Source organism: Mobula hypostoma, chromosome 20, assembly GCF_963921235.1.
Source record: "Mobula hypostoma chromosome 20, sMobHyp1.1, whole genome shotgun sequence".
Taxonomy (NCBI): Eukaryota; Metazoa; Chordata; class Chondrichthyes; order Myliobatiformes; family Myliobatidae; genus Mobula; species Mobula hypostoma.
In genome coordinates, this window is record NC_086116.1 from 16,081,947 (window position 1) to 16,098,469 (window position 16,523).

At 37.8% G+C, this 16,523-nt stretch overlaps 1 protein-coding gene across 7 annotated transcripts in view; it reads right to left on the reverse strand.

The window, feature by feature from the left end:
* Nucleotides 1-1,427: 1,427 nt before the first annotated feature.
* The window catches only part of LOC134359345 (non-muscle caldesmon-like), a 247,289-nt gene continuing 232,193 nt past the window's right edge, over nucleotides 1,428-16,523 (reverse strand). For 4 of the 7 annotated variants that reach the window (XM_063072461.1, XM_063072462.1, XM_063072463.1 and 1 more), the window contains 3 exons: nucleotides 10,608-10,697; nucleotides 7,470-7,524; nucleotides 1,428-2,933 (listed from right to left, as the gene is read on the reverse strand). In XM_063072461.1, the coding sequence (XP_062928531.1) occupies nucleotides 7,477-7,524; nucleotides 10,608-10,697 (138 nt within the window). In that variant the 3' untranslated portion in view covers nucleotides 1,428-2,933; nucleotides 7,470-7,476. Of the gene's footprint in view, nucleotides 2,934-7,469; nucleotides 10,698-16,523 lie in introns of all 7 variants that reach the window. The other 3 variants (XM_063072464.1, XM_063072467.1, XM_063072466.1) reach the window with 3 other exon arrangements.

The following is a 16,523-nucleotide window of genomic DNA, read 5'->3' on the forward strand; positions in this document are numbered from 1 at the left end:
CTTCTCTGACCTTTTATCACCTCTTTCTAAAGATATATTTTCATATCTTAACAACAGAGCCACACCACCACCTATATCTTCCTGCCTGTCCTTTTAATACAAAGTATATCCTTTGATGTTAAGCTCCCAATTATGACTTTCTTTCAGCCATGACTCAGTGAAGCCCACAACGTCATACTGACCAATCTCTAATTGCACCATGATTTCATTCACCTTATCCTGAACACTATGTGCATGTAAATACAGCACCTTCAGTCCTGAATCCTTCGTCCTTTTGAATTTTGCCTCTGTAGTTGAATTTAACTCTTTGCATTGTCTGCATTTGTCCTTCCGTACATTCATTTTATACCCATCATCTATTTGTAAACCTGCTGGCTCATCCTCAGCTCCATCATACTGGTTCCCACCCCACTGTCATATTTGTTCAAACCACTCCCAACGGCTTTAGTAAACCTGCCCCTCGGATTCAAGTGTAACCTGTCCCTTTTGTACAGGTCACACCTGTCTCAGAAGAGGTCCCAATTATCCAGAAATCTGAATCCATGCTCCAGATCTTCATCCACGGATTTATCTGCCACCTCATTCTATTCCTATCCTCACTATCGCGTGGCACAGGAAGCAATCCTGAGATTACTGCCCTTGAGGTCCTGCTTCTCAACTTCCTTCTGAATTCCTTGTATTCTGTTTCTAGGATCTCCTCCCTCTTTCTACCTATGTTGTTGGTACCAATACGTACCACAACTTCTGTCTGCTCACCCTCCCTTTTCAGGATATTGTGGACATGTTCAGAAACGTCACGGAACCTGCCACCTGGGAAGCAAACTACCATCCGTGTTTCTTTTTCACGTCTACAGAATCACTGATCTGTCACCCTAGCTATAGAGACTCTATTACTGCTGCCATCTTCTTCCATTCCCTACGCTTCTGAGCCACAGGGCCAGACTCAGTGCCAGAGGCACATCTGCTGTTGCTTCCCCGAGGAATGTTGTCTCCCCCCCAACTGTACTTGTTGAGGGGGACAGCCATAGGGGTGCTCTCCACTATCTGACATTCTCCCTTCCCTCTCCTAACAGTCACCCATTTATCAGTCTTCTGTAGCCTTGGGTTGACTATCTCCCTGTAACACCCATTATTGTTGTTTGGTTGCATGTCACAGCCTGACTAACACACCACAGCAAATTCCTAAAACATGTAAATGCATATGGGAAACAAAGTTGTTCCTTGACATTGATGTCTGTACAAAAGCAAAGCTGGGGAATACTTCCAGACCACACAAAAAGAATTTCTCCACTTCAATTACAACAGTGGATGCTCAGCTGAAGTGCATTTATATTTCCATCTATTCTTGAATGATGGTCAGCATTAACTATGGTAAAACACGTTAGGGTAAATTTAGATTCGATCTCTAATAAACATTCTGAGTCAGCTTCTAGAAATAATCTATTTATTGTGAATTGCCATTTTCATAATACATTGTTTTTTTAAACAGTTTTAATGAAAAATGCAGTTGCCTAATACGCCGTAACTAGTTGTAGTGTTCACAAAATGGCAAAAAGCAGATGATTTAAGATAAAAGTTGCATAGTTTTATTTTCAGACCTATACAATAATTGAGTGCATTTGCATTTCATGTTATATGTAAACCAAAAAAACAAAATGATACATAGCGTAGCAGTTGTAGCACATCTTTGGGTTGTCCTTTCACCTTTATTTGACTTTATGCAGAGATGACTAAATACAGGAGTGATGTAAGCCTCTTTTCCTATTCAGTCTCAACATTAAACTATTCTAGTTTAATGTATTAAAAATTCCAAATTCTTTCCAGACCAAGACCTTTACACTCTTGTGTATTGTCATATATACAGCTTAAGATATAAATAAAAGTGTAATGCATCAAAATGTATGTGGTACAACTCCTGTGACATGCATAGTGGAAATTCAGTGTTTCAGAGAACTCATAACCCCTTTTCTTTATCTCTTAATACCATGTCTGTATTCCAATCGCCTTGCAGACACACACATCAATGCATACACACACACGCGCAGACACATTCATACCTTAAAATATAATGATACTTTTTTTTTTATAATTTTGAGGCAGATTCTATATCTTTTGTTTGCTTCAGAATTCACTTTGAACATCTAAGGCCTGATGACGGAACAAGATTTCAGGAGAAAATGTGAACTTTTCAAATACACTGTGATGTAGGCTGCTATTTGGTTTATTGCTGAATATATGATCTAGCATTTTAAGCTAGTTAAAAAGCATTCTATTTTTGTTACACTACAAAGCTAGAAGTTGTGATTGTTAACTGTAATGAATCACCTTTGCTCTATGTTCCTCCATTCAGAGCAAAATGAACCAATCCATAATCAGTACCACTATTACAAATCAATTTTAAACCTATTAAAACATATTTAACAAAAATGAAAAAAACAAAATGACATATTAGGCAGCGCACTCGAAATTGAGGAGAAAGTCTGATTACAAATCATATTGGTTTTAATATTTAACTCATCTATGAATTCATGAAAAAATCTTATTTTGTTTTTAAATTAATTTTGATTTAAAATATGTATAATCAATTTTCTAAATGTTCAAATGTCACAGCACATTTTGTTTTTTCAATAACCGTGACTTTGATCCGTACAAAGGCAATATACGCATGACTTCAATTGCAGGTACAGATTTGTAATGCTGTGACAAGTGGCTTTGGTTGGGACAATGAGAAACTATTTGCTAATAAAATACTACGTAAATCCTGCTGAGTTTCTCCAGCGTTTTGTGTGTGTGCTGCTTTGGGTTTCCAGCATCTGCGGGCATCTCTTGTGTTTCCATAAATATAAAAAGCTCGTCAAGGCATCTCAGAACTACATGGGCCAGTATTCTGCCATGATTTCTCTAAGGTTGCTTTTCATAATGTGCCATCCCTGCTGAAGAAAGAAAGAGAAATCAGATTTGTTCTGTGCCAAAGATAAAGTATAAATAGATCAAAACCAAACCTGATGTGCAGTTCAGAAATGTGTCCATGTTAACATCATATGCTGAATGGATAAATAATAATATTGAAAACATTGGCTTATATACTATTGGCATCAAGTAGGAATCACAATTAACAGGGCCTGCAAATTGAACAATACTTGGCAACTAAATCTAGCCAACCTAAAAATGGAACATCAAAGAACTCCTGTTCCCTTCAATCAATCTTCAGAAGCAGAAGGGAAAACAGCTGATTCAGAAATACCTGTAAGTTCCTTTTTTCATTTACTCCATGCTATTGAGAAGAATACCATAGTAAAACTAAACTCCTGTTCTGTAGCTCCAATCAATCCTTCCACAACAATATGAAGATACATTCACTAAAAATACTGACTCTTTAAAACACATGCATGTGGCTCTAATGTAATGTCACTCATACAGCATGTAGTTCTTGACATGGATTAGTTATATAAGCAACAGATCTCTTATCTAACTTCACTTTCCTAACTGGAAAGTGATAGTTTTAACAACTTGCTATCACTCAAAACCACTGGCTCAGTTGCTGAGTTCTTAAAACAGCTTTAAAAAATGAGAAACACGAGTTTAACTTATCAGGTACGATAATTATGGAAAACTAACTAAAAGGTCAGAGGGAATAGGAAAAAAAAAGTTCAAGCTACTTAATCATTAGACATTTTGGAGATAGTGGTAAAGGAGAGGCAATATCTTCAATACACAGTAACTGACAGAAAGATTTAAGAATTAGTTAGCAATTAGTTCATTATTGTCAAATGTATTGAGACGCAGTGAAAAGATTCAAATTGCATGCCATCGAGACAGGTCATCCCATGTAAGAACAAAAGGGAACAAATGCAGAACGTCGTGTTAAGAGCAACAGAGAAAATGCAGTGCAGGTAGTCAGGGGTAGTTGATGAGTAATGAGTCGAATCAAGGAACTTGTAAGGGAATAGTACTCTGAGAGAATGTGCCCGCAGAGCTCCTGGTTGAGGCAATATGGCGGAAGGACTACAGAGACTGCAAAGCATGGACCAAATAAAAGTTTATTATATTGGGGAAATTTTATTTCTTACAAAATTGGAGTTCATAATGGCAAATGCAAATAAACAGAAATGAGGAAAAAGGGAAAAGCTGGGAAAAGTTAAATTCTTTTAAAGCATTGCATTAAATTCAGTTTAAATTAATTTAAATTATTGCATGATTTAGTAGACAATTGCACAGAAATGGTGAAAAATTGACAGGGTTTATAGGATAGTAGAAGCTCGTGTATCTACAGATGGAGGTTCCCTCCAATGCAGAATGGAATCCATTCCTTGCAGTGGGTGCCCCTACATTACCACCAGCATCATAGCTTTGGACTGATGCTTCTGAGACATGAAGGTACTGGTGCAATGATGCTTCAATCAGTACTCCGGGCTGACAGCAATGTGACCTTTAACATACAGTATTAAAGTGAACTCAGGACGATTAACATATAAAAAAGTGATGCACCAGATCTGATACTTTAAATCACTATTTTCAATATAAAGCACTTTGTATTTTATTGAGAGTCAGTAGCAAAAGTGGCTCATGATCCATCTTCTTTTGCTAAGAAATGAATGGATATTGTAGATATTGGCGAGGTCCTCGTGAGCAAGATATTCAATGGGGAAATGATACCCTTGTGAGGATGAATCACAACTGGTGCTGCCTAGTCTGATTTCCCAATTGGCAAATTTCATTAAGGACGGGAACAAATACTTCAAAAGAGGAATAAAATGCAATGCTTTGGAGGAGATATTCATATTGATATTAGCTGCGAATGGGTCCACTTTCTGGGCATATCTGTTTACCCAGTGGTTAAGAAGACAACCAACCTATGCCACAAGATAACACAAAGCAAATTGAACTTACAAATATCAGTAATGTGAGCAGTAAATGAAAACAGTATGGGGTTAGGGTTAGATAAATCTGCAAGGCCAAATGATCACCACTCTTGTATTAAGCAAATTCTCAGCAGGCCAGGCAGAGAGAGAGAGAGAAATAAGGTACCTCATCAAGTTTTGATGAAGAATCTTTGACGTGAAACATTGACTGTTTCTCTTTCCACAAAGGCTGCTGAATGAATTTTGAGTGTTGTGTAAAAACCAAATGCTAATCATACATCTAAGTGAGAAGTCCTAAATTTTGCCCTTACTTAACTGTTAATCCAGTTCTAACAAAAGATCATCGATGTTGGTATTCTATCTCTGATTTACTCTCCATATTGCTTCTTTCAAAGTTCAAAGTAAATTTATTATCAAAGTACATATATGTCACCAGAAACAACCGTGAGATTTGTTTTCTTGTGGGCATACTCAGTAAGTCCAAGAAACACAATAGAATCAGTGAAAGAACCTCACCCAAAAGGGCAGATAAGCAATCAATGTGCAAATGATAACAAACTGCAAATACAAAAGAGAAGATAATAATAATAATAATAAATAAGCAATAAAAATCGAGAATGAGCAATGAAAAGTCCTTGAAAGTGAGTTCACAGGTTGTGGGAACATTTCCGTGATGGGGCAAGTGAGGTTGAGTGAAGTTGTTGCCACTGGTTCAAGAGTCTGAAGGTTGAAGAGTAATAACTGTTCCTTTACTTGGTGGCGCGGGAGGCTTCTGTACCTTCTTCCTGATGGCAGCAGCAAGAATTGAGCAGGACCTGGTGGTGGGGATGACTAATGATGAATTCTGCTTTCCTACGACAATGCTCTGTGTAGATGTGCTCAGTGGAGGGGAGAACTTTACACATGATGAACTGGGCCATATCAACTATTTTTTATAGGATTTTCCCTTCAAGGCATTGGTGTTTCTGTACCAGACTCACATGCAACCAGTCGATATACTCTCCACCACACATCTATTGAAGTATCTCAAAGTATTAGATATCATGTCGAAACTTTGCAAACTTGTAAGGAAGTAGGGGCGCTCCGTGCTTTCTTTACAATTGTATTTACTTGCTGGGCCCAGGACAGGTCCTCTGAAATTATAACACCAAGGAATTTAAAGTTGCTGGCCTTCTCTAACTTTGGCCTCCCAATGAGGACTGGCTCATGGACCTCTGGTTCTTCTTCCTGAATCATCTCCTTGGTCTTGCTGACATTGAGGGAGTGTGGTTGTTGTGGCACCACTGAGCCAGAGTTTCAATCTCCCTCCTATATGTTGATTCATCCAATGACAGTGGTGTTGTCAGCAAACTTAAATATGGCATTGGAGTTGTGCTTAGCCACACAGTCTTAAGTGTAAAGGGAGTAGAGCTGGGGGCTTAGCACATTGCCTTGTGGTGCATCTGTGCTGATGGATCTTCTGGAGGAGATCTTGTTACCAATCTGAACTGGCTGGGGTCTGCAAGTGAGGAAATTAAGGATCCAATTGCCCAAGGAAGTAAAGAGGCCAATGCCTTTAAGCTTAATTAGTTTTGCGTGGATGATAGTACTAAATGCCGAGTAGTAGTTGATAAAGAGCATCCTGATGCATTCATCTTTGCTGTCCAGATATGCCAGGGCTGAATGAAGAGACAATGAGATGGCATCTGCTGTAGACCTGTTATGCTGGTAGGCAAATTGGAGCAGATCCATGTCAACTCATTGGCAGGAGTTGATGTGTTTTATCACCAACATCTCAAAACACTCCCCTGGCTTTATCCGATCTCACTGTAAATATGATTTGACTACAACTTATGACAGGTTAGTGTGCAGAATGAAACGTAAATCTGTGTCAGAATAATTGCCCTAACATCTTCTGAACCAATCTCACAATGAGCCTTCAATCCTTGCTCAAATCAACCTTATGCAATTATCTGTATTTGGCAAGATGTTAACCTTACTGGCTTCCGTACAACAGTCCTAAACAATACCCCGCTGCCTTTAGATACACTGATACGACTCTAGTTTTTTTTCTTGGTATCCTGGATATGGCATTTTGAAATCCCATTGCAACTATAGGATTAGCAGCCAATTTTGATATGCTCTCTATTTTAACAACACAAGGTTTCACATGTGATTCAGCAAGCGTGGTTCAGATTCCAATGTCTATTTAAATTTAGACAATACAATTCAAAGCTGGCATTTTAATATTTTTAAATATTCTCCAAGAGAAATAAACACTTGACTTATCACCTTTTTGGTAAATATAGTTATTTACAGAGAGAAAAAAGATGTACTAACACATGGACAGCCATTTATCACAGTGGCTATTTTTTGGTTGCCCTTTGAAGAGTGAGTGTGCAGTTTATTCTTAATGCTATTGCTTGCTCAGGTTTATGATTTTGCAGCCTTTGTGCTGATGCAGGAGAAACACTGTTGAAAGCACCATAAAATATTTTAATGTTCAGCTGCTAGCATTCATTAGTACCTGTCAGTATAGACTGAAATAGTACTGTGCACATATTGCACGTACCTGAACATAATGTTAATTTTCCAAACTGAAGTGAAGTGCTTCTGAAAGTCACTTACCATTAGTCTAACCGCAGTGACCCTCTGCTGACTTGAACTTACTTCCGGCTGTAATCTAGGTATGACAAAAGGCAACAATTATCTTTTTCTCTAATGTTTAAGTTATACCATTTTGTGCCCATCTTCCCCTCCCCAGCAGTGCTCCCTTCAATCAGTTTTCAGATTACTTATCTTCTGTGTCAGATCTGCTAAGTATATTTCCCAAGTATAGTTTAAATTTCAAAGTCAAAGTAAATTTATTATCAAACTGCGTATATGTCACCATATACTACCTTGAGATTCATGTTAGGTTTAATTGAAAATTTATAGCTTGAAAAATATAGATTCAATCCCAGAAGAGTTGTCAATTCAGTAAATGTCCTGATGTTAGTCTGATCAGAAATTGCATACAAGGTTCCTTTACTTGCTTGGAATGGAGAGAAAGACCTGAGCATTTCAGAGCCTACAAAGGGAATCCAGACCTTAAGATACAAAATTAGTAGTCCGGTGATATGTTCTATTGAGAATGATTGAACTTGAATATTTAAACAATCTATTCTACTGTTTATTACAAGTACGTTTTAAACTTAGCAATGAATATGATTTTAATCCGTCTTTTTAAAAAAAGATGGAAGAGGCTGTTGCTTGCAAATTCTAGAAAGCTCCACTTCCCCAAAGATTACCCACATCATCTCTCTTATTAAAACAAATCATTGCTCTGTTCAATACAGTACACTAACTTATTTCCTACTGAGTTCACAGAGTTGGCTCTCATTTAGTCTTTCAGAGAAGCATTGAGTTGCATTAATTTTATCAGCTTGGGGCACTGAAGCTTGAAGAGGTTTTTGCCAGCTCATCTTTCAGGATGGAACAATTTATTCACAATTTTCCATCCAGCATTTGATAGATTATGAGTAGCCTATACCCAGTTTTTGCAAAAGTTTGAGGATGTCAAGAGATGAGACATTCATTGCAGGGTAACCTGCTTGTGCTTTGTTTTCATAGTCACAATAGAGACCTGGCAAGTCGAGTGAAATTCTTTGGGCAATGCTGATTCCCAAAATATTGTTAGCCTTAATTTTGGTTCCAGTGGTGTTAAAAGTTTAGGGAAGGTACCCCTGCATTTTTTTCTGGGAGATGCTGTGTACTTCAGTAGTGGGCTAACATTTTGTACTCACATTGGCTTTGGCTATTCTATAGGCTGACAGTGCTTTATGATTGTAAAAATTAAATCCAAGCTAACTGCGCCCAAAAATGACCTAATAGAAGATTTTTAATTAAAACCAGATGAACATTGTTGGATTAGGGGCATAGTGCTGGGAAACTTTTTCACAGAGGTGTCAAGGCATTGTGTTAATTGGCTTGCAGTCAATCAGGGCATTTTCCTGTGTGTTTAAGACACCAGTAATTATCAAAGGGTTTTGCTACAGCTTCTCAATGCATTATTGATTCAATGCTATCTTAATGTCAAGAGCAGTAACTTTTCCTTCGGCATTTAGCATCAGTGAATGTTAAAGTTGAGTAGATACTACTGAGGGTAACTATTGATTGATCTTCCCATTACTTTGCTGATGACTGACAAAAGTAATTGGCTGGTGGACAAGATGTACCTAAGCAATTTTCATATTGCCAGGTGAAAGACTGGGGTGAGGTGTTGTCAGTGTTAGTGTGTCATGTTTTCAGCAACATTCTCATGACCTTTCTGTGTGCAAATCTCTCGGTACCTTTGCAGTGGCATATAGAGGGAAACAAATAGCTTAGCAGGTTCCTTAAGGTGATGTTGGGTAGGAACGTTCACATGGCATTTTCTGTTCAAAGTATCTATGTATACCTGATGGACTGAGAATGGGGATGTATCCTTCACCAGGAGGATTAATACAGCTAAATTTGTTACCAAATACATAGTCATTACTATTATTTGTAATATACTTCAGTTATTTTTGTAATTTGCCTGAATTCCTTAAAGGAACATTAGAAAGGTTGTTAAAATCCTTCTGAAGCAATCTTTCTGGAATCCATCAGGATTTTAAGTGGAATTTAGCTGCTTTAATACTACTTTTTCATGTTTTCAACCCTTACATGACCATGATGGGATTTAAATCCTTATACTATATGCTAATTCAGGAAGGCCTCAAAGACCTTCTCCCCAGTAAAGTATCCCTTTAGCTATCTGTCCACTCTAAGGTTCTCCCAGCATCTTTCTCCTTCTTCTGCCCCTTCATTATCACTTATTGTCCCCTTTAACTTTTATCCAATAATACCTTTGCCTCAGTTTGATCTTTCCTGTTCTGTTGCGCATTCATATCATTTGGTTCACTTCCCAATGTCCCCTTGATTTTGTTTTGAACCATTTCCCCCTTCACTGCCGAGCACTTCCATGCATGGCAGTAAACCTTACAATCCCATCTATCTCCCTCTTTCTGGTACCTCCCAAACCAACCATTTCCCCCTCCTTTCCCTTGGTAATGTGGCTTCCCTTACTTATTTTGTCCCTTTTCCCCTTTGCAAATCAATTTCGCTCACCTACCCCACCCTTACCACCAATTCATATTCCTCACTCCTTTCCATTAATTCTGTCCTCTCCCCTATCCCTGGAGCAGGGATATTAATGTTTGAAATGTTGATGATAAATAGATGGGAAAAAAGTTATATGACTGTCTTGAAATATTTACTTTATTCCCTGGTATAATGTACTTGGCAAAATGGTGGTTCAGCAGGTGGGCAAATGGTCTTAAAGAATTGGGCTGGTTGTAAAATGTCAACAGTCACCAATACAAAGCAGTCACATTCAAGAGATTTCAATCCAGCTTGTCTGACTGACATCTGGGGTTCAAGATCTGATTTTGACTCTAGTGTTGGTGAGTGGAATTTTTAACTTCTGAAGATCCATTCTGATATCAATTTCACTCTTGCTCTAAACTTTCTTCCTTATTAATCTTAACACAAAATACCAATCAGAACTTTTCTTCATTTTGATAAGTTACAGGATTAGGATCAAAAATTTCAGTATAGTTTTTGGATAATCACTAATAATATTTAAATAGCTCCCTGGTGGACATTTTTGTTTTGTACAGCCATTCCAGGGATGGAACAGTTTGCATCTTAGAAAAAGTTGGAATGGGCATGAACATAGATATATATCTTCTATCCAACGATGACCTTAGAAGGGGTGGCTGATTTTCCATTGGAAGAATCAGTTTTATTCTCCCATAGGTTGCGCTTGCTTGATACATCTCCTGGCTTCACATCCTAGAATCAGAAATAAAAAGACTGTAAGATGGCAGAAAAAAGGAAGAAATTGCAGATCCATCAGACAAACACAGGAAATGGACATTGTGCACCTTTTCATTACTTTGTGATGTGTTCGATAAACTTCATCATTGATTTCTCATGTGCAGCAGGAGAAACAAGCACAATGCAGTTTTGTTAACTGGGCGGCACCCATGTGTAGGAGTTTAAAAGCAAGTGCTTATTAAAGTAGAAATCCGATGAATTGCAAATTGTGTTCAAATTAACATCCATCAATATATTGTGGTAACTATGGCATCTAAAGAAACACGTGCACATTGCTGCTTAAACACAAAATATACTTACAATCCATTCATTGTGAATTTAGCCAAAGATAATTAATGTAGTTTATTTCCACAATGTGACTGAATAAATATCATTCCAACAGATGTGAGCGCAGTTCAAAGAATTTCAAAGTTGGCATTGTAACACAGGTACCACAGCATGTAATTCAGCAGAAACAAAAATTAGCTTATCATTGTAAATGACAACTGACCCAAGGTAAAATTTTTCACCCGGATTGGCATTTACCCACATGATTCCATAATTAAAATGTAATAATGAGCAAAGGGCCTCAGTAGTTAGGTTTTGTTGCAGAGAAAAGCTTTGAATAACCTATATGGTAGAAGAAATGGAAATTGTAAGCATCTGCATTATGGGGATAGAATGGAAAGGTTAAAACCTTCCGAAGAATGTATATATTTTCTAGATTTGTTTGCAGTATGTGGGCAGCATTTATTGTCCATTCCTTAATTGTTCTTGAACTGAGTGTCTCACTCAGCCTGCTCAGAGGGCAGTTAAGAGTCAATTATTTTGACGGATCAAGATTCACATTGGCCAGACCAGCTAAGGCTCAGAAAGTTCCATTACAAAAGGGCATTAATTAAACACATGGGTTTTGTCCGCACCCATCTGCTCTCTTGATAGCCAATGTTAATGGCTCACTTTTTGCCCCAATTCTGGATTTAATTAATCTCTAGAATTTGGGTTACTCATGCTTAATTTTATCATTATGTTATACAATCGATATGAATTACAGGGAGATTACAGGGTGGAGGAGGCGAATGGGGTTGAGAGGGATAACAAGTCAGCCAGGATGAAATGGTGGAACAGTCTTGATGGACTGAATGGCCTTATTCTACTCCTGTATCTTAAGGGTCCTATGAATGAAAGAGACTGCGTATATTGCTATTTCACACCTTGCACCACAGACAAGAAGTTACTCTAGAACAGGTGAGAAAATGCATGAATCTTTAATCCTTTACACAACACATAAGGGCAATTCAGAATCACAAACAGAATCAGGCTTATTATCACTCTCTTTAACTAAAAAATTATTTTGCAGCAGCACAGTGAAGACATAAATTACTATAAGTTACAAAATAAATAAATAATGCTAAAATAAGGAATGATGTGGTAGTGTTCATGGACTGAGCTTATTGGGTGTATTTACCTCAGTTTATCAAATGCAAAGCTTTCTCTTATTTCCACAGTCTTTAGTTTAACATTGAAATGAATGCACAGTACGACACACAGCCCAATAAAACACCATCACTTACTGTCAATCCTTTGAAAAGAATGATAGATCTTTAAACCTGATAGTTTTAACAATCACTAAAATGAAGTTTCTTTAGAATGAGATCTGAGAACTGGCAGGGAGAACAACCTCTGGTACCTGAGTTTAAATTTAATGCTGGTTGAAATAAAATGAGCAATCGATAAAGAATCATTTAGCTCTGTTATTCTTCATCTTTGACTATTCTATCTTGGTACAAAGTGTGCTCTGGACAGAATAATACATTTCAAACTTTCTACTCACTTTCTTGTTTTGCTCTAAGTGACTGCTGAGTTGTTGTGACAGAAGAGGACTGACATAAATGTCTTATGGGGAGGCATTCCTGTTTCGTGTAAATACGACCAGAAAAACAAGGTGGCACCTATTAGGTACACCTACCAGATTGTGCTCTTCTGCAAGGGAGGTAGGAAAAAGCACTAAATTCCAAATGTTCTCTTTTGATATTAAAACAAAATTATCTTTGCATTCTATTTAACACTGCACCTTAACTGGAGGTGATAAGTTTTATCTCATCTCTTGATGCAAAGATCTTCAGAAGATATAATATCCAGCCTCAATAAAAGATCTGAAGGAAGATAGAAGGATAATCAAGGATGTCATGCATCAATGCATTTTAGATAACTGATGCTGAGGACTTTTAACTTTTCTTCTGATGATAGTGTGGAAATATTGTGACTGCAGGAGTCGAGGAAAGATCCAACATCTCATCCAATAATTTTAAAATCAATGCTTTTTGTATGCATTGATCTGAATGAGCTTGACCAAAATAAAATTACACACGATCCTGCCCAATATAAACATAGCACTGGATAAACAATAATAAACAAAAACAATGTAGATTTACCTGAATATTGACAAGAATCTCTGACCACCAAGAAGTAGAAGAAAGAAAGAAGGAGAAGACATGCCCAACTGGAAAGAAATGAATGAAGGTACAAAGAAAGGGAGGGGAGGAGTCAACTAGGTAAGAAAATAGGAGAGGTGAGTGGTTAACAAACTTTACACAAAGCTCTTATGTTTTAAACCACTGCAACACATTTTGAGTTAAGTGCTTCATAATGTGGATTCAAATGAATTATTTCAAGTTACAAAACTGATCAGTGGTAATTTAAACTTTTAAGCTCTTTGCATCCCCTAGCTCAAAAACTTAAGGTGTATAACATCTCCCCCTTGTGGAGAATGTGATAACTAACCATGCAGCACACATTGTGCCAATTGTTTTATTTAGTATTTTATGCCTTAATGTTTAAAACCATGCAGATGAAATATGCAAGGTTCTTTTTTATTAAATGTGCACTTTCCTATATTACCATCACAATTCCTCCTCCTCCAAATACACAGGCAAATTCAGGTGAGCTTGTGACTCTTGATATGTGCCTTTTATCTATCTAATAAATGAAGCACTTATGCAGGGCAGAAATAATAGCCACATTCCCCTTTAAGTCAAGCTTTGCTTTCACCATTAAAAAAAAAGCAGTGACCTATCTGACTCAGTGAATGTTAGAGTTCCAGGTGATGCTGTGAACAAAACTTCAGCTCCTCTGGTCTTACTCTGAAAAGCTGTTTCTCACAGCCAATCAACTCTGCCTGCTGTAACATAATGTTACAGAAGTGTGTAGGCAAACTTCAGTCTATACGCACTCAATGGCAGTCTATCTAGTCTCTGTTGTGTTTGATTGTTTGGGACTTTGGTTTCCTCCAGTATAACAAAAAAAATTGGGTCGGACGATAGAGGATTACACCCAGTGCCCAAAATTCCCAACCCATCCCCTTGCAGCCACGGTTACTAGGCCACATGCAGTGACTGGTCGCAGTGGCTCTTTCCACCAAGTCCAGTGCTACACTTAGGGGTTGTCCAAACTACTGTTATTTCTATGATAAGTTGGGCGGTGTTACAGTTCACTGCTGGTATGACGAATGGGCCAGCAACATATTAAATCATGATCTCAGAGGAATTTCTTCACAGACTGAATGGTGAGAATGTGTGGGCTTGATGCAGATATTACTGGCACCTCTGTGGAGGAAGCCTGAAGCAACTCTAAAGGAGAAGGAAACACAAGCTAATGGAGGAAGTGTGGGAGGAGTTCATTTGTAAAGTGTATAAATATGGGGCTAATTTCAGTGCAGTAAAGACTGCAATTTTATACATGGGTAAACATTAATATTCCATTGATGTTGTGCTTAACATGCTGGATTGTGAAATGGCATTTGAAGTAGCATTGCCATTATTATAATTGGATAAGCTTTTTAATCAATCTTTTCAAAATACTAAAATAGGAAACTAACACATGGATATGATTTTTTAAAGTATATTAAATCCATTAAATTTTGTCCTAAAATTAGCACTGTAGCCAAACCAAACAACTTCTGACCTCTTTTTCTCACCTACAGTTCCACATCTTCACCAGGTGTCTGCTCTTTTAGTAAATCCCATTGGTCAATGGCACTGAATTTTTGACACAAACCAAATCCTAGCTCCAAAATTGAAGTGAAACAGCAAATGTCTTTGATTAATAGTTTTACCATATCCATTCCCTGTATATATTATTCCTGCTACTGTCCCAAGCATAGATAATGACCTGAGGCCAAGATCAAAGGCAAACAAATACCACAAGGATGGTATAGAACAGCCTCCACACATCAGGCTTACATTTAGAAGCTGCTAGTTAAATGTTTGCTGCACAGTCTGTCTTTTGAAAAACATTACTTATAAGATTAAGAAATTGGAGAAAAATTCTTGTGAATATCTAAGAGAATCAAATATTTTGCTTGGAAACTCTTCAGCTGAACATTGAATTGACTTTGATCTGTCTACTTACTCTTGAAAGATGTCTTAATAATTTACACTTGAAGCCTTTCATCGTCAAGTTGTATCAACATTCATCTGTGAGACCAGGCATAGCATCAGTTGTATCGACACAGGGCACTGACTCAAGAAGGCAACATCCATCATCAAAGACTCTCACCATCTGGACCATGCTATCTTCAGGCAGGAGGTACAACAACCTAAAGTCCCACACCACCAGGTTCGAGAACGACTTCTTCCCTTCAACCATTCAGTTTTTGATCTAGCCTGCACAACCTTAATCTCCACCTTAGTAGAGCAATGGCGGACGAATTAGATGACGGTGCCTAACGGCGACTCCTTTGCCTGCACCTTCCAATGCAATACCATCCACAAACACATCTCCCCCTCTCCACCCTTTTCAGTGTTTTCTATTTTTGGTTCATGTTTTAATTGCATTCTCGCCCTTTCCCTTGGAAACTCCTGCTCTTTTACCTCTTCACTTCATGCTGAGCAGGGTTCAATCAATCTTTCCATTAAAACAGTCTTTACTGTTTCCAATTCATTAGATTGTCTTTGCTGCTCATGTTGTCTAGTCTACACTGGGGAGATGACATATAGCTGGCTCAGGCTCCAAGTAAAATACCTGTTTCATGTGGAAATACACACCTTTCCCATTGATTCTGCATCCTATTCACACTGAACCTCTCTGTCCTTGGCCTCCTATATCAATCTAATAAAATTCACTGCAAGTTTGAGCAACAGCAGTCAATTGGTTCATTAGGGCATTATGGTCGCAATGTCTGGTCCAAGTTGCTTCATATAATGATTCCGCTTCTACCATTTTTCTGTACATCTCCTTTTGTTTCCATTATTATTCTCTTGCCATCTCCATTTGCCTTGCCTTGCTCCATCTTCCTGCTCCCATCCATTACAGACCCTTCCTTTAGTTCTCTTCCCCCGCCTCTTTCCTCACACCTCCCATCCCTTTTATGTGACCAAGCTGTAAAACAAAGGCTCTTGCTGTTCTACTTCAGTTTCAGAACTAGGATTTGACCTCTGTCAAAAATTCAGTGCCATAGGCCAATAGGTTTGGTTAATAAAGCAGGTGCCTTGCGAAAAAGTTCAATTGAGGGAGGAAAAGGAGGTCAGTAGTACTTTGATTTTATTTCTGGTTTATGAACCTAATGTTAAATTTTTAAATTATAATTGTGTCTGTCAATTTTATATTTTGGTGTTTGGAAAACACTGAATAAACAACTTATCCAACACCAATACTGGTGTTGCTACTTTAGATGCTCTCTCACAAACCTACACATTAACCACCATACCACAGATATTTCCTTCTGGCCTTTCATCTCACCCATCGTTTCCGACATCTCATTTATTTTTTTTAACAGTTTGCAGTTCTATTGAGAAGTCATTG